Source organism: Candidozyma auris, chromosome 2 (assembly GCF_003013715.1).
Source record: "Candidozyma auris chromosome 2, complete sequence".
Lineage (NCBI taxonomy): Eukaryota > Fungi > Ascomycota > Pichiomycetes > Serinales > Metschnikowiaceae > Candidozyma > Candidozyma auris.
Genome location: NC_072813.1, coordinates 425,972 through 450,957, shown reverse-complemented (window position 1 = coordinate 450,957; position 24,986 = coordinate 425,972). Strand labels below are relative to the sequence as shown.

The 24,986-nt window shown below is 43.1% G+C and overlaps 11 protein-coding genes across 11 annotated transcripts; 5 read left to right on the top strand and 6 right to left on the bottom strand. All coding sequences in view use genetic code 12, as the record gives it.

Moving 5' to 3' along the window:
- Positions 1-84: 84 nt before the first annotated feature.
- On the bottom strand, positions 85-1,458 carry SCW11 (putative glucan endo-1,3-beta-D-glucosidase; the record flags this gene model as incomplete). Its single annotated transcript, XM_029035188.2, has 1 exon — positions 85-1,458. The coding sequence occupies one exon, from the start codon at positions 1,456-1,458 to the stop codon at positions 85-87; it is 1,374 nt and encodes a 457-aa protein (XP_028890430.1).
- An 800-nt stretch (positions 1,459-2,258) lies between these two features.
- Positions 2,259-3,533, bottom strand: CDS1 (phosphatidate cytidylyltransferase; the record flags this gene model as incomplete). Its single annotated transcript, XM_029035187.2, has 1 exon — positions 2,259-3,533. The coding sequence occupies one exon, from the start codon at positions 3,531-3,533 to the stop codon at positions 2,259-2,261; it is 1,275 nt and encodes a 424-aa protein (XP_028890429.2).
- A 1,126-nt stretch (positions 3,534-4,659) lies between these two features.
- On the top strand, positions 4,660-5,042 carry SUI1 (translation initiation factor eIF1; the record flags this gene model as incomplete). Its single annotated transcript, XM_029035186.1, has 2 exons — positions 4,660-4,690; positions 4,744-5,042. The coding sequence occupies 2 exons, from the start codon at positions 4,660-4,662 to the stop codon at positions 5,040-5,042; spliced, it is 330 nt and encodes a 109-aa protein (XP_028890428.1).
- Positions 5,043-5,274: 232 nt separating this feature from the next.
- CJI96_0001651 (U2-type spliceosomal complex subunit CWC25) lies at positions 5,275-5,976 on the top strand (the record flags this gene model as incomplete). Its single annotated transcript, XM_029035185.2, has 1 exon — positions 5,275-5,976. The coding sequence occupies one exon, from the start codon at positions 5,275-5,277 to the stop codon at positions 5,974-5,976; it is 702 nt and encodes a 233-aa protein (XP_028890427.2).
- Positions 5,977-5,999: 23 nt separating this feature from the next.
- CJI96_0001650 (protein arginine N-methyltransferase) lies at positions 6,000-7,442 on the bottom strand (the record flags this gene model as incomplete). Its single annotated transcript, XM_029035184.2, has 1 exon — positions 6,000-7,442. One exon carries the CDS (start codon positions 7,440-7,442, stop codon positions 6,000-6,002), a length of 1,443 nt encoding a protein of 480 aa, XP_028890426.2.
- Positions 7,443-7,651: 209 nt separating this feature from the next.
- On the top strand, positions 7,652-7,960 carry CKS1 (cyclin-dependent protein kinase regulatory subunit CKS1; the record flags this gene model as incomplete). The annotated part of the gene is made up of 1 exon (XM_029035183.1): positions 7,652-7,960. The coding sequence occupies one exon, from the start codon at positions 7,652-7,654 to the stop codon at positions 7,958-7,960; it is 309 nt and encodes a 102-aa protein (XP_028890425.1).
- A 151-nt stretch (positions 7,961-8,111) lies between these two features.
- Positions 8,112-15,182, top strand: MEC1 (protein kinase MEC1; the record flags this gene model as incomplete). Its single annotated transcript, XM_029035182.2, has 1 exon — positions 8,112-15,182. The coding sequence occupies one exon, from the start codon at positions 8,112-8,114 to the stop codon at positions 15,180-15,182; it is 7,071 nt and encodes a 2,356-aa protein (XP_028890424.2).
- Positions 15,183-15,278: 96 nt separating this feature from the next.
- On the bottom strand, positions 15,279-17,603 carry CJI96_0001647 (uncharacterized protein; the record flags this gene model as incomplete). The annotated part of the gene is made up of 1 exon (XM_029035181.2): positions 15,279-17,603. The coding sequence occupies one exon, from the start codon at positions 17,601-17,603 to the stop codon at positions 15,279-15,281; it is 2,325 nt and encodes a 774-aa protein (XP_028890423.2).
- Positions 17,604-17,979: 376 nt separating this feature from the next.
- Positions 17,980-18,891, bottom strand: CJI96_0001646 (uncharacterized protein; the record flags this gene model as incomplete). Its single annotated transcript, XM_029035180.1, has 2 exons — positions 17,980-18,812; positions 18,885-18,891. 2 exons carry the CDS (start codon positions 18,889-18,891, stop codon positions 17,980-17,982), a joined length of 840 nt encoding a protein of 279 aa, XP_028890422.1.
- A 2,470-nt stretch (positions 18,892-21,361) lies between these two features.
- CJI96_0001645 (uncharacterized protein) lies at positions 21,362-22,426 on the top strand (the record flags this gene model as incomplete). The annotated part of the gene is made up of 1 exon (XM_029035179.2): positions 21,362-22,426. The coding sequence occupies one exon, from the start codon at positions 21,362-21,364 to the stop codon at positions 22,424-22,426; it is 1,065 nt and encodes a 354-aa protein (XP_028890421.2).
- A 1,150-nt stretch (positions 22,427-23,576) lies between these two features.
- On the bottom strand, positions 23,577-24,938 carry CJI96_0001644 (uncharacterized protein; the record flags this gene model as incomplete). Its single annotated transcript, XM_029035178.2, has 1 exon — positions 23,577-24,938. One exon carries the CDS (start codon positions 24,936-24,938, stop codon positions 23,577-23,579), a length of 1,362 nt encoding a protein of 453 aa, XP_028890420.2.
- Positions 24,939-24,986: the final 48 nt, after the last annotated feature.

Below are 24,986 nucleotides of genomic sequence, written 5' to 3'. Positions count from 1 at the left end.
GAATAATACATAATATTGTTTTTGAAAATATGCTGATGTGGTGAATGCAAATGGGGAGATGTATGTGGACGATGATGAAGAATTCTAGTTAAAAAGACCAATGACTCCAAAAGATTGCTCAATGCCATATGGACCCGGATTCTTCCAGTAATCATCGAAGGAGCTCAAAATTGTACAGTCACCATTTGTAGCTTCCATGATGGATTTCAATGCAGCATATTGATTGACAAGCGAAGGCACGTTGTTACCATTTTTGATACCCTTCGATGGGTAACCTGTTTCGGTAATAACTGTCTTTTTCGAGCAAAGCTCGGAGACTTTTTTCTGTTGAGATGTGATGTATTCGCCAGCTTCATGAGCGAAAAGGTTGGTGTTGAAATATGAGTGTGAGTTGATACCAACAAAGTCTATGTCAGACTCAGTACACAACTCAGGGTGTTTGATGAACATGGCAGGGGGCTCAGAAGTGGTAACTTGACCGGTGTACCCGTTGTCTTGTAATTGCTTCTTGACGCTTTTGATCTTGGCAATTAATTCTGATGGCTTGGCATAACCTTCAATAATAGCCTCGTTACCAATCGTAATGTAGTCGAAGACATCCCAAGAGTTTTTCTTTGCGTAGTCAATCAAGTTATTGACCGAATCATCGATCGAATCAACGCCCGCATTTGAGATCCAGAATCCCTGGTTCACTTTGAAGTTCAAGGAAGAGGCAATAGGAAGAACAGCACTGACGATGTTGCAGTCAACACCGTATGTCCTGATCTTATTGATACCGATGCTCTTGAGAAACTTCAAATCGGTCTCGACCTCGTCGTAGTTCTTGCAAGATCCGTCATTGGAATATGGAGAGTAGACAATAACAGATGGCTTGGTAAGCTTTATCAGAGCGCTGGAGAAGTCGTACCCATTTTCATTGGCAACCTTCAAGACATTGTCTCCAGAAGCTGATGTGGTTGAGGAGTCACTCGATGTGCTCGTCGCAGAGTCACTCGATGAGCTGGTCGAAGCAATTGAAGTAGTTGAAGGAGCGGAGGTCTGAATCGGCTGATTGGTGGTCTGAGGTGAAGAATTAGTCGATTCCGAAGCAGTTGGGGAGTTGGGCTGAGTAGGTGTGTTCGCAACGGGGCTTGTGGACGTGGCATGTGCTGATGACTGGGGCTGGAAATTGTCTGTGTGGGTTGGCTCTGGTTGGTCAGTGTCTGGCTGTCCAGCAGCATGAGAAGACGTGAGAGTAACCGGAGTCGTAGCCCATTGTCCGGTAGTCACAGTGTAGGTAGTAGTAAAATCGCCAGAGATATCAACCTGGACAGGGGGCAACCATACAGTAGTGGTGCCTGTGGTGTAGTAAGCAGTTGAAGTCACGGCTTCAGCAGTGTGCCAACGAGTGATCACTCTAGGAACTGGTACACCCGCAATGCACTGGAAGAATAGAATGAATGAAAGAATGGTGATCATTGCAAACGAGTGTGAAGTGGTAAATTTTTTTTGGTTCGGAAAAGAAAGTTGGGGAAAAGATAGAAAAACTTAGAGGGGGGTAATGGGTCTTTATATAGTGAATGAAATGGTGGATCAATTCAACCAGCCGTACAAGCCAGCCTGATTTGAATCAATCGAGGTTGCCCTACTATACATTTGAAAGTTCAGATTAATGGCTGCGAAAAACTTGCAGTGCTCCTTCCTAATTAGGCACGCACACCCAGCTAAGGTTTCTTATATACAGGAAAGTACCAGCATTAGTCTTTTTCTGGTTTTCAAATGGACCTGTCAAAAATGCTGGCATCCCATTAAGGAAGCGTAATAACCCTTTCGGATCTTTTTACTTGCTTCATTCAATGTTCGAATCGATTTGTTTGCCATTTACATGAATATCCAGCGAGCAAACACCTGGTGAGCTAAATATTGGTTTACCTAAGGGAAAAGGGCCCGGAGTCTATCGCTCATATATGTGGACAACCTATTAAGTAAACTCCCAACTTTCGGCTAGTTGTCTAAAGTAAGAAAATGAGACGGGATTCGAGCAAACCTTACTCTATTTAGTATTTAAAGGTCACTGTAGAAGCGCTTTTGGACCATTATGTTCCATATTGTAGTTGTCTGCTTTGGTAGAGATTTGAACTGGCACTTGAAGTAGACACATCTAAGTGTACACGTTGAGATTGTTTATTTTGATTACGAATGAAATGTGTTGAGACAAGTAGGTGATTCGTTACATGTAGATGAGTTTAGTTTTCGAGAACGGAGTTGCATCAACTCGATTAATTCAATATTTCGAGTATCGCGTGCAACTTTTCGTCATTGAGGTTGCCCAGAGTATGGAGGTATTTCAACAAGGCCTTCGTCAATTGTATGATCTGCCCTGTAGTCAAGTTAAAGACGGCCATTTGCAACACCTTTTGCAAGCCAAGGTTACTCGAGGAGATAAAGGTTTGGAAGTACAAGTAGGAAAATGAGCCCATCAAAAACTGACAGTCAAATCTGTCCGTGATACCACCGTGGCCTGGAATTGTGTCACCGAAGTCTTTAATTCCAAAAGCTCTCTTCAAGCCAGAGGCGAAGAAACCTCCGAAAGGAGCAATGAGCGAGGCAAAGGTGGCGATGACAGCCGAGTGTAAGTAAAGTGGCTTGAACGTAACGGCTGACTGTCCCAAGTATTCAGCAATATTATCTGGAAGCTGGTATATTTGTGGAATGAAGACAGGGTTAGGCTCACAGTGAGGATAGTTGTAGATTGTGGTGGATAGGTTAGTAGCAGGACAAATCAAGTAGTCTGATTGCGATAATAACCATGCAACCAAGACCGCAGCGAGACCGGTGCAAATCCAGGCGCCGATAAAACCCTCAACTGTCTTCTTCGGAGAAATCTCAATCAATTGGGTCCTTCCAAACGTGATACCGCAGAGATACGCAAAAATGTCGTTAACGATCACAAGCGAAGCAGGAATCAATAACCAAATGATACCGTTAAGAATGTTCTCGATGATCAAATGAGATTGGAAAACGACAAGAAGTAAAGTCATGTGGGTGGCGCATAACAGGGCAAATTGGAACTTGTAAAAGCCTTTCTTCAAGGTGAAGACAAAAAATATGAAGCCAGCAATGTAGAGGGAATAGGCAATAAACTTGTGATTCTTATAAAAGAAGAACAATGCGTTAGAGGAAAGAATCTCGTCCTGAAGGAAGTCGAAGACAGACTCACCATCATAGTAGTATACGGTACAGCACAAGAAGTACCAATTTAATGTCTTGTTCCATGGAATATTTTTGTCTCTGGCCGGCTCAGAGGTTAAAGCAATGATCTCTTTGAAGGTGAGGATCTGGCACAATATGACAAAGCCAATAAGAGGCAAATGGCCACTAGCAAGAACCACGAGAAACACAAAAAGTATCACTAGGGACCAAACTGTTCTCGTGACTAGTGCTTGTTTTTTCTTTTCATGGTCATTATAAACTATCTTGGGTGGAGTTTTCTCATGCTTGAGTTCATCTTGAGCCTTGCTATTCTTTGAGGACTGTTCCTTTTTCTCCGACATACTTTTTCAATGCTAACAGAGTATAAAAAGACGTGAATCACTTGTGCCAGCAGAAAGAAACCTCAGCAATGATAGAAAATTGGATTTGAGAAATTGATGATTTGCCAGTTTTGTTGGAGTCGCTCTAGTCAAGCTTCCTGCAGGCAAGCCAAAGAATGTCAAGTGCGCCCGTTCATGAGAATGGGTATTGAAAAAAGATTACTAGAGATAACCTGCGGATGCTTGCGGAGCCAATTCCTGATAGGGGAATTTCAGTGGTACGTGTGCTGTCATGGTCCCTTCTTCCTGGAGGGGTCCCCCATTTTCAGGAGAGGCATCGTGGTTATGAATGGGCAAGAGGGTGTTTTGTAAAGCTTGTAAAGTTAGCGAGTGCACTAAGAAACCAAATTTTTTGCACATGTCTATCACTCGCCTACAAACTTTGTAGTATCATTGGGGAAATAGAGCAAGCAGATTGTAGAGGGAAGACTTCACACTTTCACAGCGACAAGTGTTGCTTAATAATGCACTTGTTTCTTACCAGAACGAATTTTTTTCGTATTCCGTTACCGGTTTGCATCATTTATAGGAGCTCCTGTAGTTGGGCAATTCTAAGCAAGTTTACTCGTGAGAGGGGGTGATCGCCCTTTTCGGCTAGCATGAAACGAAAGTATGATGTACTATAACCGAAGGAAATTGTCAAATGTGTCGCTATGATGCATGGGCTATTGAGCTTCCCTTCGTTGCTGTTTTGTCTTTTTCTATTTATTTTTTCTTTTTACTTGTGTTCGTTGTACCGTTACATATCTCTGTGTTGAAGCGTTTTGAGCGTCTGCAATCTCTCCATGCATCTGCGCACTTTGAGAGAATCTACTTATGAGCTGAAATAAAATAATTCGTTGTCAAAAGATTGAAGTATACATGGTCAGTGAATCGAGGTCATGTATTCCTTCAATATATCGTAAATAGAGAAATTATTGGTGGCGACGACATCCCTTTTCGATTTCGAAATCTGGTGGATTCTTCGCGACATTCTGGCTCACACCTCACGACATGTCGCATTCTACTCAGGTCAGGTAAAAAATCAAAGACCTTAATCATCAACCACCTAAGGAAAAACACATCAAGACAAGTCAACCACCCTTTTATGTCTACTATCCAAAACTTAAACTCTTTCGGTATGTGCACTATTTAAGAGACTGATTTCACCTGAACAACTTACTAACGTTAGATCCTTTCGCCGACACTGGTGACTCCGAAGCTCAAGCGACAAACTACATTCACATCCGTATTCAACAGCGTAACGGTCGTAAGACCTTGACCACCGTCCAAGGTGTGCCAAATGAGTATGACTTGAAGAAGATCTTAAAGGTTTTGAAGAAGGATTTTGCCTGTAACGGCAACATCGTTAAGGATTCCGAGTTGGGTGAGGTTATTCAGATGCAAGGTGACCAGAGAGTTAAAGTGTCTGAGTTCTTGATCACCAAGTTGCAGTTGCCAAAGAAGAATATCAAAATTCACGGTTTCTAGGTGATTCATGTTTTTTGGTTCCAACTGCTATATAGTTTAATACATCTTTGGATGCAATGACTTATACGTGTACATGTTTTTTAGGGATACTTCTTACGTAAGCTCTCTGCAATGATCGTTTCCACATGAATTCGACGGCCCTCGGAGTGTTCACTACTTGGTGTGGACCCTTGCTGCAACTCATCGTGAGACACTAATCGCGCACACTGCAATCACTTTACTGCAAGACAAAATGCCAGGCGACTTGAACTTGAAAAAGTCTTGGAATCCAGCGCTAGTAAAGAACCAAAAGAAAGTATGGGAGAAAGAGCAAGAAGCCTTGAAAGAGCTCAAAGCGATAAAGGAACGCTCCAAAGAGATTGAGCGTGAGAGGGAGAAGGAAGAGATGATACGACTTCAGTACGGCGATGACCTTGATGCTATACCACAAGATAAAAAGATTGAGCTAAGTAAGCTTGGTTGGATGTATCAAGCTAAGCCGAATAAGGAAGCTGGCAAACTAAACGAGTCGGGATTTCGTGAGGTCGAGGAAGACTTTCTACTGAAACAGACAGATATAGAGCAGTTGGTGAGGAGCAATGTTGGAGCAAAGAAGCAAAGAAATAAGGAGACTACTGCTTTAGATCGAATAAATAGTATTGGCAAGGCGCCAGTGTCGTCTCTGAGTCTATCGGACGACCCACTACTAGCAATAAGACAAGAGCAGAGAAGGCGCAAGCGCGATCTAGGAGACAGGGTGGAGAAGTCAAAAGACAATCACAAGCGTTCTCGCTCAAACAAAGGTTCCAGCTCTAGTCGGAAACATCGTGAAGGCAACCGAAGTGGCTCTTCTGAGAACGGTTATAAACACGCAGAACACGGTGAGAAGAAGAGAGTGGACAAGATTGATAGAAAGATCGATTCAAAAGAGCCCATGAAAGTCATTGACTATTAATTTATTTCTTGTATTTGAGATCGTCATGAGAGAGGAATGGAGTATTCTACACCCTGTGCGTTCATCTTTGATCCGTTAACAGTCCATTCGTACCAAAGCCGATCATGCAGACTTATCCTTCTAAAAAGAAGCTCGATTTTTGTCTCGACAGTTTGGATTGGGAATATCATGGGATACCACGAGGAACAAACAAACGTAGTCGAATCAGACGATGTACTGCCAATGCTGATGTGTCCATACAAGTTTGCTTTAAAATTACCCACAAGTGTATTGCTAACATCAAGAGAATTAAGCGCAAAGGTATGCTGGAAGCTTTGATCAAATTTTGCGTTGTTTGGAAAGCTGAACTCAAAGACCTGCTGCGTTTCAGCGACGGGAAAACACTCATCTGAGTTCAACAAATACGGTCTGGTGATATTTCCTTCCACCAAACTGCAAAAAGCTGGTGTTATAAAGCTTTGAATAGTCTGTGGGATCATGACTGTGTTGGGTTTAGCGAGAGCCTGAAGAATTTCAGGGCAAGCCTCATTACACCCGAAGGACCCAATCAATTCGGAAATGACCAAATCGAAGTCTCCTAGAGAAGCTGCAAGAATGCGAATATCACCTTCATATATTGTCACCTTGCTATCCCATGAAGTTCGGTTTAGTTCTTGTAACTGTGAGATGCAAAGAGGATTTTTCTCGACAGCAGTGAGTTCAATTTGCTGCAAGCGCTTAGCGGCAGTCGCAAGAAGTGGCCCACGACCCGGACCCACGACAAGAACCCTCAATTTTCTCTTTCTTTGAATCAAAAGATCATGAAGAGCTAAATCAATAGCCTCTTCGTATGCCTTGTACTTTGGTTGATCCTTTTCAAAGGTTTCGTAGACTTCTAAAGGCATTTGTTGCGTCAATGGTTGCAAAGGATCTATGAAATGATTAATGAATTTGGCATTTGCGATCTTCTCTGTTATGGATTTTGCATACGAATGTGCTCGACTTACCAAATTGTTGTCACTATCCTCAGAATATACGATTAAATCAGGCTGAGTTGCCTTTACGGCCAAGTCCTCATCGAAATCATTTAAGATGAGAATGGCAATATACGTCAAGCTTTTGTACCTTTTCACCCAATCTGCCGATAGCCTAAGTTTTGGTTGCAAAACGTATGCAAACTGGCTTTGATACTGTCGTAGGACACCCCAGTAAGAATGGCTCTCCACTACAGGCACCACAACTACAAACAGAGCTTCTAATGACGCCAACTGATCGAGGAAAGTTGATGCGTATTTAAAATCAACGAGTCGTATTAAAAAAGCTCGTGAAGTGCCAGACAAGGTGTGGTACTGATTCAAGCTTTCCAAAAAAACGTGAGAAGCTTTCGTATTTAGCTGAGAAGCCACGGCAGCGGTAGGAATATAAAATGCAAACCGACTCTCATATATTATTTCCTTTTTGGTGGCCACAGCTCCCACCCTTGTCATACGTCGTGGTTATCCTGCTTTTCCAAACCGAGCACCGTGTAGTTTAGTGAATAATCCTATATTTGTGCACGTGACTAAATTCGCTTAAAGGCCTTTATTTTTTTTTCTTAAGACTATACTCGAAGAAATAACCGATTCCGCTCTTTGCTAAAAACCCCGACGAATTCCTACCCACACAAACGATCGCTTAACAAACACGCCAACTTATTATGAGTAGGCCAAGATACTTGACTGACGCGGAAAGAGCTAAAGTGCTCGAGTTCCTGGACATGATTCACTACAGTCCTAGGTATAGCGACGATGCCAACGAGTATAGGCACGTTATGTTGCCCAAAGACATGTTGAAGGTCATACCCCAGGACTATTTCAACCCAGAAACAGGGACCTTAAGAATTCTATTAGAAGAAGAATGGCGAGGTTTGGGTATCACTCAATCGTTGGGTTGGGTTCATTATGAGACTCACGCGCCTGAACCGCATATCCTTCTTTTCAAGAGACCTATAAACTACGAAAGTTAAACCTATATAGAAATAATGAGCGACGATATTTAATAGTGAGTTCTGTAAATGGGACGCGTCAATACCCTGCACTTTTCAGTATTCTGCCATGTCTTCGTGCGCTGTATTTCAACAAAACATATTGTAGATACCGCGCTCACATACGACCTCAATGACCAATCCTTACCTTCGAACAACACCTGAGGAATTATCACTGTTTCTTGATGATGTTGAAAAGAATGTGACACTTGACGAAAACACAGACTTCAAGAAGCTATTACTATTTCTATACGGCTTCACCAATTCCAAGTTCGAATCTCTACGTTCGGAGAAACTCCGTGATGAATCATCTCAGACTTTGAACCTACTGCTACGACTTGTTGACACTATAGCCTTGGTGCTCTCAAAAAAGAAACACCTACTTAACGCAGAGATCACACCAGCAGAGATTTCTCAGGTCCTCAACAATACAGAAACAGTCTCTGTACCATTTGGGAACCAGAACGTCTATGAATGGGGCGTTCACTTCTCCATGTGCTGGCTACTGCAGTTTCCCTACAAGCTCAATGTGACCAACGTGGTCAAACTGTTACTTATAGGGCTAATCAATAGTGTAACTGTGCACGTGAAGGGCTTCAGGTATGCCAGACAAGTTCAGATTGATTTGTTGAAAATACTATCAGAGAATGTCAACTATTTATTTTCTAGAGTCAAGTCTGTGCGAAGCCAGATGGACAAGCTCACCGCCACAGTTCACCTTCTAAGTGTGGTGAACGATTATGATGTGCAGCGCAAATTAATGCTTACTTCAAATGGCACTAGACTCCAGCTAGAAGGCTTTATCAAACGTACCTGCTTTATTCTAGACGCCATAGATCTTGCGATTGAGGATTCCTTTCTCCCGTTGGTGGATAACTTGAAAAGTGTTCTCATATTAGGTATGACAAGCAATCTTTTACTAGATGAGAGTATGAAATGGTCCCAAGTTGCATATTTAATGTCATGGATTCACTCACATCTCGAGAGTTTTAGATATAAAAGCAAAGTGGCGACTCAATTAAAAAACTTCAATAAGGCTGTTTGCTCATGTCTTATGAAGATTTACGATTTTTGCCAGCTGAGAGATTTGCTCAACAACTTTTTCACAAGTTTTAATACCTCTGTACTTGAAGAAAAGGACTCGCTGAACTCTGTCAATGAGCTTTTGGCCTCTTCACGATTCCCGCCATCGATAAAGAAACTTTCACACATTTTATGGCATCAAAAGCACGTCTACGAGAATACTAGCGTTCATCCCAGTACTATAATGCTTGCGTCAGTACCATTTCTTGATAATGAGCTTGATGAACTCAGAAATAAGATACTAGGTGTAAAATCGGGTGACATAACATCCGCTCTCTACTTTATCATCCCACCCGAAGCTTCATTCACAACATACATCCAATCAATAAGTCAAGAGATCACTCCTGACATAAATTATTGGCTAGCATATGTCTCAACTATAATAAAGATGGATTTGTCTTCAAAGCTGCCCTTCGATCTGCCTGCTACCCTTTTTACCTTCGTTCGTGCAGTTGGTAAGGCTCCTGCTATTATTATGGGAAAGTATAGGTATGACAAAGATGAAATAATAAGCGAGGCGAAGTTATCTTCGAGGAACATCTATAACGCTATTTCTCCGGATAGGCCATCAGTCCAGGAAGTCTCCGAGGCTGATATTCTTTACAAAGATATTATTTGCGGCTTTTTGTTAGAGCGCAAAATTGATGCCTTTGCTAATAGCTCGCCACTTCTCATTACCTTTTTGCAGATACTATTCGAATTATTCAGTATCTTTCGTCCTCCCACAAAGGATATACACAATGAACCTTGTCATTCATTTATACTCCAATGTCTCACATCATGCAAATGCAGAGGGGCACGAATCATAGCAGCGAAATTACTACCCCTCTACTTGATACATCGTCAAGATGACAACCTGGAGCAGGTGTTTAAGTTCACCTTCCTGCTGATTTCCAAAATTAAGATTAACTATCCTCTGCACACGTATCTCGCAGAGTCAACATTGATGGCCCTCAGTGAATTAGCAGTAATCTGTGATGGGGAATGGCTATGTGTAGTTTTCATAAAGATCATCGACTGTTTTGGCGAGGTCAACGAGCAGCATGTCAATCTTGCTTATTGCTTTCTTCTTTATGTGGCCACTGCGAGAGCATTGACACCATATAAGCTTTTGTCACCATTTCTTCCAAGCATAGCTGAGAGGATTGTCAAGAAGCCACGAATGTTCTCGAGAATTACCAGCATCTTAGGAGTCTCTAAGAAATTTTTCCTAAGTCAAACAAGGGATTACACTACGCCACGTCTCCTTGAATACTACAAGCATGACTTCATTCAAGACATTGCAGAATCTTCGAATATGGACAAGACCAAGCTAATCGCGAAAACGTTACCTCGCATCATGGCCACTTACCTATGTAAAGATGAGAGCATTGATGCTGAGTACATCGTTAATGTTCTTTCCAATGCAAGCCAAAGGTATCGACAGCTTACGATTACAGATCTCATACCCAACATAGGAGAAGTGTTGTGGTATATTCTCCTCCAGATTCAACTTGACGAGAGCGGTCTGATTATAAATGAGGCTAGAATATTCAATGCAATTAAGTATGTGGCAAAGATTAATTATGCAAAGCGGGCGAAGGAACGTCCTAAGTCACAGGATTTTGATTATGTCAAATATATATTAGGGGAGCATGTCCTTGAAATTGTTCAGAGATTCTCAGAGAATGTGCACCATATAAAGGGGATTAAACCATTTCTTGAAAAAGTCAGTTCTCTCAATGCAATCCACTTTGTGATAAGCAGAAATATTGATGCTGCCGCATCTGCATTGGGCCAAATTTCCACATGTCTACAAGCGTCTCTTGAAACCCCAGCGTTGGAATTGCCGGCGATCCAGTGTTGGAATGTACTTGTTCAGAATCTCAACTCCGAGCGACTTGTGTCTCTCTTCGATATCACTATATCATTAATCTTTCAAAAGTTTGAGGTATTACAGCATAAATCGAAGCTAATTGCGGTCAAAATTCTTGAAAAATTGTTTCGTGAACTTCGTGATAAGTACAAAAAGTATGCCTTATACTACTTTTCCGTTCCATTTATCAAAGATTTGGATAGGTACTTCATATTGGATGCCACATTCATAAGCCTAATGAAACCGAAATCAAAATTGAGCTACTTTCCCGAGTTCACCAGGAGATTGCAAACGAATAATCGATATGTTGTGCATCAGGCACTTGATGATCTCCTCAACTACACAGACAAGTACCAATTGAGTTGCCAAAAAGATGATTTTAAAGATGCAGCGAGCGAGGCTTCAGTTTCGCTTTTGGTCAGAACTATTCTCGATGTCTCTGTCCAGTTTAAGAATAAAAACACTGCAATATCCACTAAATGCCTGAAGGTCTTAGCTCGAATTGGTGCTTTAGATGCCACTCGATTCAACTTCAAAACAATAGACTCAAGGATCGTTGTCTTGTACGATTTTCAGGATTATAAAGAGAACGCCGACTTTTTATGCCATTTCATTAGAGAAAGGGTAATAAAAAATTTTTGGGCCTCAGATGATCCTATAAGACAGCTTTTCTCTGCCTATTCCATGCAAAAGTTTCTTAGCGTCATGGGACTTGATAGTTCCATTCTAAGCTCTTCTAACTCAGGAGTGAGAGCGGAAGTGTGGAACAGTTTCTCGGAGATTGACAAGTCAACTTTGACTCCCTTGCTTTCATCAAAATACTTCGCACCTGAACCACGATATGAACCTCTTCATTTTCCATACTTCAAGCCTGGTATGAAGCACGATAAATGGCTCGTTGACTTCACAACCAACCTCCTTAGGAGGCCACTTCATAACAATCTCAAACAGCAAGGGAAAATGATGATGGCAAAATCTGTTATATTCCAAACCTGTTCATTGCTAATTCGGGATGATGAAGTTTCCGTTGCACAACATTTGGTCAAATACGTTGCGATGAGCCATATTGTAAATGGCGAAAGTGAAGTAAGATCAAATATTCTTGACGAGCTTCTCAGTATTCTTAGATTAGCGGTGAACCAGACAGTCACCACCGAGAGAGCCGAAGAATTGAAAGCCTGCTATCAGTCAGTATTTGAAATAATAGATTATTTTAATGAGTGGGTATCGGCAGCAACTCACAAATTGAGTGACTCTTCAATAACTAAAGCGGACTCCTCTATGATCAAGAGAAGCCGCGAGAGTGTTGTTAGTTTCTTGGAAGAGATTCCTATGGAGTTGATTGCTCTCACATCCTCAGAATGTGACTCGTATGAGAGAACAATCCTTTATCTCGAGAACTGTTATCGAGACGGAAAGGTACAGAATAACAACCGCCTTGATTACTTAAGCATAACCTCTACATTGCAGTCCGTATATTCCAACATTGATGACTATGATGCTTTAGATGGCGTTCTCAAAAAGTTTTCAACGAATAATTTAGCGGAAAAGCTTGATACTTTTCAGTACAACGAGAATTGGGCTATTGCACAGGAGTCCTTTGAAGTATTAAGCCACATTGGCAGTGAGGATGATCGGGTTGACTGCAATACTAAACTTCTCAAGTCCTTGACGAACCACGGACTTTATGATAGTGTAATTCAACGTTTGAATTTGAATGCAAGAGAACTCACTCAATTGCCGTTGCCATGGGTAATGACCGGACTCGAGGCAGCCACCGCCACATCCAACGTTAAAGAACTAAGAAAATGGCTAACCTTGGCAAATACTATTGGCAAAAGCTCTGATGTTGAAGACTTGTTCCACGCCAAATTTGCAACCGCGCTTCTTGCGTTGAATTCAAATGATCTTGACAGATTCAACTCTTGTGTTGAAGAAATTTACGCCCTTCTCGGGCAATCTTTGTCTCTGTCAAGGTCGTCATCATTATCGAGAAATTCAACATTTCTTTTGCAATTACACATTTTGTATGATACCTCCACCATCGTTCTCAACAAAGATGATTCCAGTCGATTGACAGAAATCGAAAGAGTCTTTAAAGAACGGATGAGTAATACGGATTTGTCATTCGATACACAATGGAGAATATTAAGCATTCACAAGGCTGTCACAATCATCACAGGTAAACTTGATAAGGTATCCGATGTTTTGCTCAATTGCTCTAAAATTGCTCGCCGTAATGATCGTTTGGATATTGCAACCAAGTGCATTATGAGTGCAATGACGCTCAATGACAGCGAAGCGAACACTGAGTACGCACATCTTTTGTGGGATCAGGGTAAACAAACCGAAGCCATCAAAACGCTTTCTGATAATTTGAACACAGACAAACTCAAAGGCAAGGCGAAACAAGCTAGAGACCAATTGCAGTATGCCCTATGGCTTGACGAGTCAAGTCATTCGTCCTCTTCACGAATCATCACAGAGTACACAAAAGCCTACAAGCTTGATCCATCATGGGATAAACCCTACCATGACTTGGGTAAGTATCATACAAAGTTGATGGAATCACAGAACGACGTTTCTGGTTATTATGAGCAACAAATTATTCGCTATTTTTTAAAAGCTTTAGCACTAGGTCCCACTTATATTTTTGAGGCACTCCCCAAATTTATAACCGTGTGGCTTGATTTTTCTCAACGTCCAAACAAAACAAGAGACGCCGAACGTAAGCTCAACCAGATCGTTCACGACATTAAGACCTACAAAAATTCCATCCCCATTTATGTATGGTATACTTCGATAACTCAGATCTTGTCGAGAATCACTCATCAGCATCAACCCAGTGTGGAGCTCATGCAAAGTATCATTGAATCATTCATTGAAGTATATCCAAAGCACAGTTTATGGTACGTTTTGTCTCACGTTAAATCAAAAGACACAATCCGGAGACAGCGAATAATAAAGGTGCTCAATAAGTCAAAGGCAACGAAATCATTGAGTGATATCATCGTCAGCGCAAAGAACTTGTTCGAAATCTTAGAAAGCATCGCATCAAAGAAAGTGAAGAAAGCTCAGAAAAGGAGATGGCTTTTGACAGAAGATTTTGGCGTCACAGACCTTCACAAAAGTTTCGACTCCCTCGTGATACCCGTGAAAGCAAACCTCGAGATTAAACTACCCGCAGCTCGCCATACGAGCAAACCAGGATCTGCCTTCCCCAGATCCTCATCCATAACATTTGATGGCTTTGATGAGGAGGTACATATATTTCATTCTCTTCAAATGCCAAAACAAATCACGATAAGAGGTACCGACAACATGGCCTACAGACTTATGCTAAAAAGAGATGATACCCGTAAAGATGCCAAGGTTTTCGAGTTCTCTAATATGATAAATCGGCTCTTGTCGTCCAACAATATGGCGAGGAAAAGAAATCTTATCATTGAGAATTACTCGGTGATTCCTCTAGCCGAAGATATGGGGGTAATTGAATTTGTGCCAGATGTGGCGACCATGAAATCTGTCATTCACGAACAGCAAAAGAAGCTCGGAAAAGTTCCACACGATCGAAAGATCTTCATGAAACTTGATGAGGCACAGAAGGTTGTGAAAGCTAACCTTGCTACTGACGAGAACGCAATGATCTCACTTATTCATCTTTTTGAAAGCATTTGCGATGAATTTCCTCCTGTTCTTCATCAGTGGTTTATTGACCAGTTTTCGGATCCTGCCTTCTGGTATTTAGCAAGGAAAAGTTATACGAGGACTGCTGCAGTCATGTCAATTGTTGGTTACATTATCGGTTTGGGAGACCGTCATTGTGAAAATCTTCTATTTTTCAAACGAAACGGAGCTGTTTTGCATATCGACTTTGATTGTCTTTTTGAAAAGGGCCTAAGTTTGCCTACTCCGGAAATTGTACCCTTCAGATTAACACAAAACATGGTCGCCGCCATGGGCATTACAGGAATAGAGGGAACATTCAGAATAACAAGTGAGGTTACTGGTCAAATTTTGCGTGACAACGAAGCATCGCTCATGAATATTCTCGAAACCTTGATTTACGATCCATTATTAGATTGGAAGACTCAAGAAAATCCTCAGGATCATTTAAGAAAAGTCAGGAGGAAGATAAGGGGATTACTTGACGAAAAAGAGGGGTTACCAATGAATATTCACGGTCAGGTTGATGTGTTGATTCAGGAGGCTACTTCGAAAGATAATCTTGCTCAAATGTATGGTGGTTGGGCACCTTACGTGTAACATGAACAAACCTTATATAGAATCAGTCGATTCACTTATGGGCCTTTCTAATAAGGGGTCTTTCGGGGGTGGTTTGCGATGGAGACTAGATTTGGTTCAGGTGATTGTAGTTGTAGGCTGACTCGATAGCGCAGGAAAGGGTAAACCCTCTTGTGGCTCCACGTTTAGAGGTTTGTCCTCAAGTGCGTCACTTTTTATCCCAAGAACTGATGATACGCTAGTAGAAGGCTTTCTGAGTGATGTAGGCTGCTGACCGGTGAGAATAGGCTCCGGTTCCTCGGAGCCAAAATCGAAGGAGAAGCCAGTGCTCGGGGGTGCAGAGTGATTTTCGGAAAGGTATTTATCACTGTCAGAGGTTTGACTTGCAGATGATTGCTTCCTATTAGGTCGGCGATTCGTAATCATCTCTGGGGGGTGGTATGGTTTACTATCCTCAACTTTGTCATCCTTGTAATACCACTTGCCTAGTCTGCGGAGTGTTGTTCCTTTGGACTCATTGGACGCTAGAGATTCAGACTCCTCCATCATCACACCCTTGACACTAGGTGTTTCTGAAACGGAACGTTCAACTAGCGAGCCATCAGATAGGCAGTTAGTTTCGTCAACACCCAAAGTGTGTGTAGACTTCGCTTTCCTTAGTCTTTTAGAAAGATCATTGATGGTCGAGCTCAACCTACCCTTCGTCAGATTCACCTGGACTGGACTGTCACCCGAAAGATCGGCTTTGGTTCCGACTAAGCTTTCCACATCCTGGGTCGCTGAATTAGTAGAAATAGCCAGTCCCGAAGTAGTCAGCTCAGCATCACCGCGAGAGAGACTATTAGTTTCGGCCTTGGACAGAACTGGCTTATTCTTGTCCTCACCATCACTGTGTTCTGTTTGCCTCCTTCTAAATTCTTTGTCCCATACTCCCCCCCTCACGAGCTCATCCTCAGTATTGTAGAAAATGAAGTCATCCCAATGAGGCAATACCAAAGATGTCCTCACCGCTTCCTTGAGTTTTTTTTCAATGGAATTTGTAATGATATTGTAGGACATTTGCCTGGAGCTAATCACAGGTTCGATTTTAATGCTCATTGAGGGCTCCCTCTCAAACGTGTACCACATTCTTGCAGATGGTGGTGGCTTAATCTTGATCAACATCGGCCCTTGAAGCTTTTCAAGTGTCATTGATAAAAGAACGTCAACCTCTCTTGGTTTGAATCTGGAGCCCAAATTGATATTGACCTTGGTGGCTAATTGAACGGACATCTCTCCAAAGTAATGAACATAAAAGGAAGCAAGTAAATCCCCCTCAGGATTTATCTCCTTTAGAACCGGGAAGGTTATAAAAGGAGCCCCATGGCCAGCGCGAACCTTAGTGATTTGAAACTTGTCAAGGAAACCTGGTGTTTTCATCTTATTAAGTTTCTTTTCAATTCTAGATATCAAGTAATTTTGCATCACGTCGGTATGCTGAAGAGAAAGAAACAATCGATTAATTATGGCATTGAACCACTTAGTATGCAATTGGCCCTCAGCACTGTAAAGAGTCTGAATCAAGCTCATCATGTGTTTTGTCTCAAAATGCAAAGTTTTAGCTTGGACTTTGGGATCAAGTGCAGCTGGTATATCCGAATCACACTTTGATGCTTTCATCAAGGCGAAATACCAGTCCTCTTTGTCTATGTTGTAATCAGTGTAGATGAAAAATGATCCAGGGGGAGCAGGGAGACCAGATTTCTTGTTCAAGACATCCTGAAGGGTGATTTTATCGCTGTCTTCCCATTCAGAGTCGTCCATGGATGCAACATTGTCTGAAAGCCTTCTTTTCCTATGCCAGTCCTTACGCAATATCGCAATCGATGAATACTTGGTGAACAACAGTCCCTCAGTAATATTGCGAGGCCACAATGACACAAGATAATTTGAAAGGACAATAACATGCTTGACATCTTTGAGTACTTCGTCCTTATACAAGAATAGGTTACCATGCTTCAACACAGCGTAGTAGCGGTGCTTCTTGCTAGCGCCTTTTGTAGGTGTGCTTGCGCCGGGGGTAAGCGTCATAGATGATGCTTCTGAGTCACTTACTACCGCCTTTTCACCATTTGATTCTTTTGTCTTTGCATTGGAATTCTTTACTAGTTTGTATAACGACGCGTAGGCCAGCTTGCCTTCCTGAGAATCAGCTACCAGCTGTGTCGACGAGCTAATCTGGTCAGGGGATTCCAAAAACTCATGCGTTACGGTGATCCATCCTTGCTTATAGGCATTGAGACCGGACAGATTATCCTCCTCAATCTCTCCGGCTTTAAGGCTCTCATACTCTTCACAAACAGGAGGTTGTTTCGGATGTAGGTAGACGAAGGCAAATATGAGTAATGGAATGAAGGTCACACCACCTATAAGATAAGCATATAGGAGGTCTAGTAGATACATGGAGTGCAGTGTATGATGATGGGATGACAGGAGGGAAACTGTTACACTTTGTAAGAAACTGTAGGATTTTCTAGTGAAAACTTGATTGCCATACTTAGATGTATGGGGAACTCCAGCGTGCGACTTCCGAGGGCGGCCACTGGACACATACACTGCGAGAAGGCGGCTCGTGAGGCTTTACCACGTGAGTTCCGAGGGTAAGAGTAAACGTCGGAGTTTCCTATTATCGCAATGGACCTACGAAAGATTGATTCAATCATGTTTCAAGAATTATACATATACACATGTCTGACCTAAAAACCAAGGAAGAAATGAAATTCAAGAAGTAAACCGTACTCGGAAATCAAAACAAACGGGATCCGAACACCGTGCTAAATTACAAGAAAAAGTCGTTAATCAATAGTCTGGAGGTGCCCACCATCTCACTGGCCTTCCCAGTGAACACCGAATTTTGATTCAAAATTTTGGAAACGTCATGAGGCTCGCTGCAAGGAGCCTGATTGCTCAAAGACAAGTTCAACTTGTTGTCCCTTCTATAGTGAAAAGAGATGTTGGGAAGCTGAGTCATGCACGTGGAGCTGGGGGTGTTCCCCTCGTGGCCCAATTCAGTAGTGGAGCTAGAAAAATCGTCATCGTCGTAGTACAAATAATCATCAATGGAGTTGCCGGACTTTGGCTTTGGGTTAAAATTCACATTCTTGAAGAATGGAACCTCTGCATTCGTCTGTGTAGGCAAGGCAGTCTCACCGTTTGCATGCTGTGAAGTTTTCTTGTTAAGAATGGAAAAGCTGGAGTTATCATTATGAATTTCTATGGGGCTCTTGTAAGTGGAAAGGTAGTATGATCGCAAGTTGTCGTTGATGACCTTAGAAAAATTCACGTCCATGTTGGGATATGGAGAATGCAAGGGAGAGCTTTCCAACTCAGAAAAATAGGCGGTATCTGTGGACACAGAGGAAGACGAGGATGAGGAGTGTTTGACTGATCTAGGAGAGGCGGGTTCGGAAGAGGAGTCGTCCGTATCCAAATCAAACAAGATGTCATTGTTGAGGTTGGGCAAGCACAAGAGCTTTTCCACTGGGTCAATCTTGTCATCCTCACCAACAAGATTGGTCAACGACTTCGACTTCTTTGCCGGCGTCTGCCGTTTCAATGGAGTCTCATTGACTGGCTCTGACTTCCGTTTCCTTGAGATAGGGTCATGTTGTACTGCTTTGTTAGTTGAGTCCATAGAAGCCTCCTTCACCTTTGGATTGGAGATACGAACACGACAAGACTTACGGGTCATCAAAGCAGTGAATTGAGTGTAGTTGTGATTAGTTTTGGAAAAAAGTTTAACTGAAATGAAGGTCCCAGGGGTTGAAAAAGTGATATTTTAACTCTCAGAATTATTGATCTATGCGATTGAGATGCTTTTCGCTGAACCCTGTGATGAGGCAAAAAATACACTGTAAAGCGGGTGAATTAAAAAAGGATTAAATAGTGGCAATAGGAGGGAGGGGGAGACTTGGGTGAGTTTAAATATACCGTTTGCCTAAGAGAAGCATGAAAAAAAAATTAATCGCGCCGCAGACGCCGCACAATTGCTTTACCATGTACAGGCATGCTTGCAGGTCAGTGATGAAAAGGTTTGAAAAAAAGAAAAAGAAAAAGATACCAGTGATCACCTGTCAGCAAAAGCAAGCGTCCCCCTTAAACATTACTCAGACTGAAAGGACCTCAGCTTCTGCATTTGCGGGGCAACCCTCACCTGGCTACCTTCCAACGGTTTTTCCCTTGGTATTTTTCGCATCAAACGCACGTTCGGTGCCACTGCGGCGCTTTGGAACTCTCGCACTTACGGTGAGAGAGCGCTAGAAATTGGGAAAAAAAGGCACTGTAGGAGCGTTTCTGAAGAAAAAGGGAGAGATTTCACCGCAACTCTCTAAAATAAGCACAGTCAATTTGGAGGGGAGAATGTAGTGGGGAGATGAAGAGGCAGAAGATGAGAGTTCACGGGGAAGCGTCAGCCAGGTTATTGTTGGGGTCTTGTATTGTCAAGGAAGTCGGTTGGTCTCCTTTTGTCTGCTTTACGTTGGTATACCAACCGTTTGTTCGATTGGCGAATCACATATGGCTCAAATGTAAAGGACCAAAGAAAAATAACACAAACGAGGGAGGTGCGGGAAAAAAAAAATGAAAAAAAAAGCCAACCAAGGAGAGGCGAATAACAACAGCAAGCAGTACGCAGGACTGCAGCAGGCATTTTACTAGCACAACAAAGAGTTGAATGCGGCGAAGTGCACTTGGGCCTGCATTTACCACCTTAGATGGACGGCCCGTGCAGGTACGCATACATCTGTCCTTTCTGGCAGAGGCCTGGCTTGGTCTCAGAATGTCTCCTTGCTTGGGGAGAGCAAGAATAGAAGGAAGACTATGGAATAGTCTATGCTCAAGCAGAAGTTATCTTGGCGTTGGAACTACCAATGATCCTCACCTAAGCGTTCTTATCTTCCCTTGATTGCTTGCGAAAAAACGGAATGACATATATTTTGCATGATCTCAGAGAAGCTTCCGTAACTTTTTGCCGCCGGTGGCCAGAATTCTAAGGTGGTGAAAAATACAGAAGAATAAACGGGGAACCCTTTTCTTATTTTATTCTTCTGGGACAGACAAAGATTGCTATCCCCCACACGCTACCGTTCGGTCAAACTCCCCGCTTAGCCCCATTCTCCATCTTCGTCTACAGGTCCGAACCCGTCAAACGGTATGCTGGTGGGTCGTCACGTGGGACAGAAGAGGTCTCCGGAGGGGATACGCATGAAAAACGAAATAAACAAAATCTAGTTCATTTCGTTCATCTTGCAATAACACAAACATGTTATTTTTTTTTTATATATGTATATATGTATATATATTGCCTTGCACTATACTCTTGCTTCAGTTTCATCTTTCCTTCCATGCAGATGAAATTCCCCTCGGATTGGTGCCATCTTTGCCTCGCGCATTGATAAAGCGCAACATAGGCACTGCTCCGAAGACGGATGACGAAAGTCGCGATAAGGCAAGAGCCACTAGCACAATCTTGCTGGAGCACGTGTAAAGTGGGTATGGAGAGGTTCTTTTGAAAACTTGCAGGCTTCGTGGGCTTGAAGGCTGCAACGGTGGTTTTGTGTTAGTAGTCTCTATAGATAGTTGCATAGAGTGGGTTGCTGGCAAGCGATCTAGGGTTGACAAACGTTGATTCATGTTGCATTGATTGTTCTAGGCACCTTATACGGTACTTATTTGCAAATTTAGCCCATAGGTTCTGTCGACGGCAAGGTAATGATTCAGGTTGAAGTTGCTTAGGGTATCAAATGTCATGTCGGCTGAGCCTTGGTCTCACTGGGCACTTTGCCCATAAGTTGCTGGAATGAACGATAAGCAAGCTTATTGTAAAGCGAACTCTTGTGATGGCACACTTGGCTGGCTTTTAGGACAAGGTGGAGCTAAATTACACTTTCTCCCTGTTGTTATCAGTTTCGCAGCCACTAATACTACACTGAGAGGCACCGCCTTCAATAAAAACTCGGCCCAACATTTCGGCCAAGTCACATTGTGAACGGAAGATTGTTGTTAAAGGTGACATGGTTTAGTCGTTGACAGTGACACCTGAAAAGCAAAAGATGATTAGTCTGCATTACCTTTCACTTCTCACCTCAAGTAGACCGCTCTTCCAACACAGTACGTATTCGCGCTCACTACCACTACTATCTATCGACAGTCTCCAACCCAACATGAGACACCCTGGCACACTGCTAGTGTACCTAATACCCTATGTGCTAGCGTCGATAGGAGATCGTCTTCCCCAGTACAGAGAGTGCCTGGCACAATGCTATGAAACGCAGTGCGTCTCCCACACCCCGTTCCTTACTGAGTACGACGTGAACGTATTCTCCAAATATCTATTATTATGGACATGTCCTCTGGACTGTGACTTCAAGTGCCGAAGTCATGTTGCGGCCACAAGAAAGTCCCAGGGGCTCCCTATTGTACAATTTCACGGTAAGTGGCCCTTTCATAGAATCCTTGGCATCACAGAGTTTTTCTCTACGTTGTTCTCGCTTGGCAACTTCTGGGTAAATTGGATCAATTTGATCAATTACCATGCGATCATACAAAAAGTGAAGGCTTCGTCCAGAAACAAGGCGAGGATCGTGATGTTGAACCAGTATTGGGTGCTATTGGCAGTTTCTGTGTGCGGGTGGTTATTGAGCACCATCTTCCACACCAGAGACGTTCCTGTCACCGAAACGCTCGACTACCTAGGAGCTGGTGCGATCATCATGGCCAACTTCAACGCTATCAGCATTCGGTACTTCGAGTTGTTTTGGGTAGAGAACCAGCGGAAGCGAATATGTTTTCAGGCAGGCTTGCTTTTCGTTCTCTGCTGTCACTATATCAAGCTTGCTCACAAATGGGATTACCGCTACAACATGGAGTACAACTGTGTGATTGGACTTAGTGCTCTGGCGCTCTGGGTGCTCCATTCCATAAGAGTTCACAAGCTCTTCGGTACCCCTACACACAATACCATTCAACTACAACCATATGAGACCAAGATCAGAAGAAAGCTACGATACTTGGGCAAAGTACGCTCAAGGCTGATCCCGTTAATTCCGGTTTTTCTCAACTTGTTTCTTACCACATCGTTATCCCTCGAGCTTCTTGACTTTGCACCCATTGCGGGCCTTTTGGACTCGCACTCACTTTGGCACTTGTGCACAATTTTTCCGCCCCTCATATGGTATGATTGGAACTTGTGGGATATCGAGATGGTGATGGCAACCAAGCTGAAGTAAAAGAGATTGGCCGTCTTCATTGCCGCAAGGGTTGGTTTTGTGTAACATTTACCCGCCTGGCTTCCATTAAGTGCGAGCCAGGAAAAGAAAAATTACAGAGCCGTGTGCACAGGGGGCAAGCAGCCAGCAGCATGCCACAACAAGCATTATACAGAAAAGTCGGTCATAGAATTAATATATTGGTACATAGTCAACATATTGATGCAAGGGATTAAAGATGATAATGATGCTAAGGTATAAGGAATCTCAATAAAATGAAAAAGGAGTGCAGCTAAAGAATGCTATTGTAACAAAAGCGTAGTGCATGACGAATATTGTGCCCAGAAGAGCGCTCAGGGGAACTGGCATCCACCGAGGATAGCGAAATAATGGCAATGATGAAATGATAATAAGATGACACCGAATTTGAGGCTCACACAATCTGGTCCGCCATGGGCCTGCTGGCAGCTTTCACAGATCTTCTCTTGATTAGGGAGTAGCCAAGCTTCGCAAGGCATATGCTAAAGATGAGAGCACCCAAGATAATGGGCCCGTGGTACTTTGGAGAGACGATGCTGGAAGATGACTCGGAGCGGTCGTAGTAGGCGTGCTCAGACATCAACACATGGTCGTTGTGGGCCGCAGGAAGCATATTGAGGAAGAAAGTAGTAGGTTAATTGATTTTTTCTGCCGATGGGAATCAGGCATATATATTGTGGAAGGCTTTTTGGACTTTGCTTAAAATAGATGCAGTGCGTGCTGAAAGGGTTCCGGAAAGAATAAAAAAAAAAATGTGCGATCAAAAAACCATGAGATCAGCCTCAGTCAGGTCACACAAAAAGGTAACGGTATTAAAGAGAATCTATTAGAGAAAAATTGACAAACGGAGATAAAATGATGAGGTAGCTTCGAGGAATTGGCTTTGTTTTTCGGAAAAATAGCTTTCTTCGTTGCCCTCGAGACGCTTCTCAAACTCGGTGCGGGAAGCCTATAAACAGCGCTCGATGCGAGTAATTTAACCAACTGTGCTCATAAGTAAATAGTGCGCTCAGGTAGTGTGCAGGCATGTGCCCAAGGTGGAAGGAGCAAGACGCTCTAATGAAGAACAAAAATAAACAGCACAAAAGATGAAAAAAAGGGTATAAGAAGTAAAAGAACAAATAAATAACCTTCAGCCTTGACGACGTAGGCGCCCAAAAAGAGACTTTTTCTTCGGGGCCGAAGAGGGAACCTCCTTCTTCGCTTCTTGGTTGCTCCCGCTTGCACCTTCATCAAGACCCTGTGAGCGTGGGGGATGAAGGTGTTCCTGCCTCTTTTTCAGTTCCGCCCGCAGAACTGGCTTGACATTTGCAACCACTAGCCGGTCGATTGCCATGAGCAAAAAATCGTGCCACACCTCGAGCATCTCGTCGACCCCCTGGGCACCGAAATACGTGATCTGAAGATTATTGCGCACAGCTTCCAAAAGCACCATAATCACCTCCTTGGTTTTGACTGCCACCGCATCCTCTTTGTTCATGTAGGTGCGTACCTGGAGCATGAAGGTGTTGTTGAAAACCCGAGCGAGCATCTCAAAGAAGGCATAGTCTGAGTCGTTGAAGTAGTAAAAGTACTGGTGGGCAAGCTTTCTGATCTCGTCTGGAGGTATACTCTTCTTCTCCTCCTCGCTCACGTTGCACTCGAGGCTGTGCAAGTTGTACAAGACATAGTCACAGAGGGTCATGAAGAAGCGCTGCACCGTCTCCAAGGGAGGAAACCATTCGTCAATGTTGTCCGTCTCTGTGGCCTCGCGGGCGTCAAAGAACACATTTTGCCAGAATGACGTAGTACGAAAGACGTTTCGGATGCACGTAGTACGGTTGGCATCCTCTTCGTACGGAAGTACCTTGGTGCCTTCCTTAAAGCATTTTTCGGTGTTCTTGCGGTGCTCGTAGCTCTTCTTCACTAACACGTGGTCAATGCTGACGATGTTCTTCTTGCACGAATCACCGAAAAGGTTGCTGTGGTTGTACGCATCGAGATCCCATACTTTGGCCCAGTACTCTGGTTTCGGCAGCCGGCCAAGCTGGGTAGCCACGTCCTCGTATGACGTTGTGAACCTCTCAAAGTAAGTGTAGCGAAGAGTGGACACGATGCTCGGGCGCAAAAGGCGATTGGAGCCTGTAGTTTCCGAATTGAGGGCCATATTCTGCTGGTTATTCAGAATTTTCGCCGCCACCACATCAAGCTTGTAGTCAAACTCCACGAGCTTTCTTTCAAACGGAGTCTTCAATCGAAGATTGTCTTTGGCTTTGTACTTTTTTCCCTCGAATACCCTCGACTTGCTTGGACGAAGCCCATTCAGAGACAGCTCCAGCGACCGGGTGCTTCTTGAAATAGACGAAATTGACGACCGCGAGGACTTGTTCAGCGACGATGTACTGTTGTGGTACCGCCCGTTCTTGGCCTTTTGCTTCAACGCAGCATCATCAAGCCCATGTTCCTGAACCAACCGGCGATGGCCCAGGGCCGGAATCATTAGCAAAGCAGACATTGTCGACTTTTTTTTTTTTCAAGATTCAGCGGCTGAGGGAAACTATAT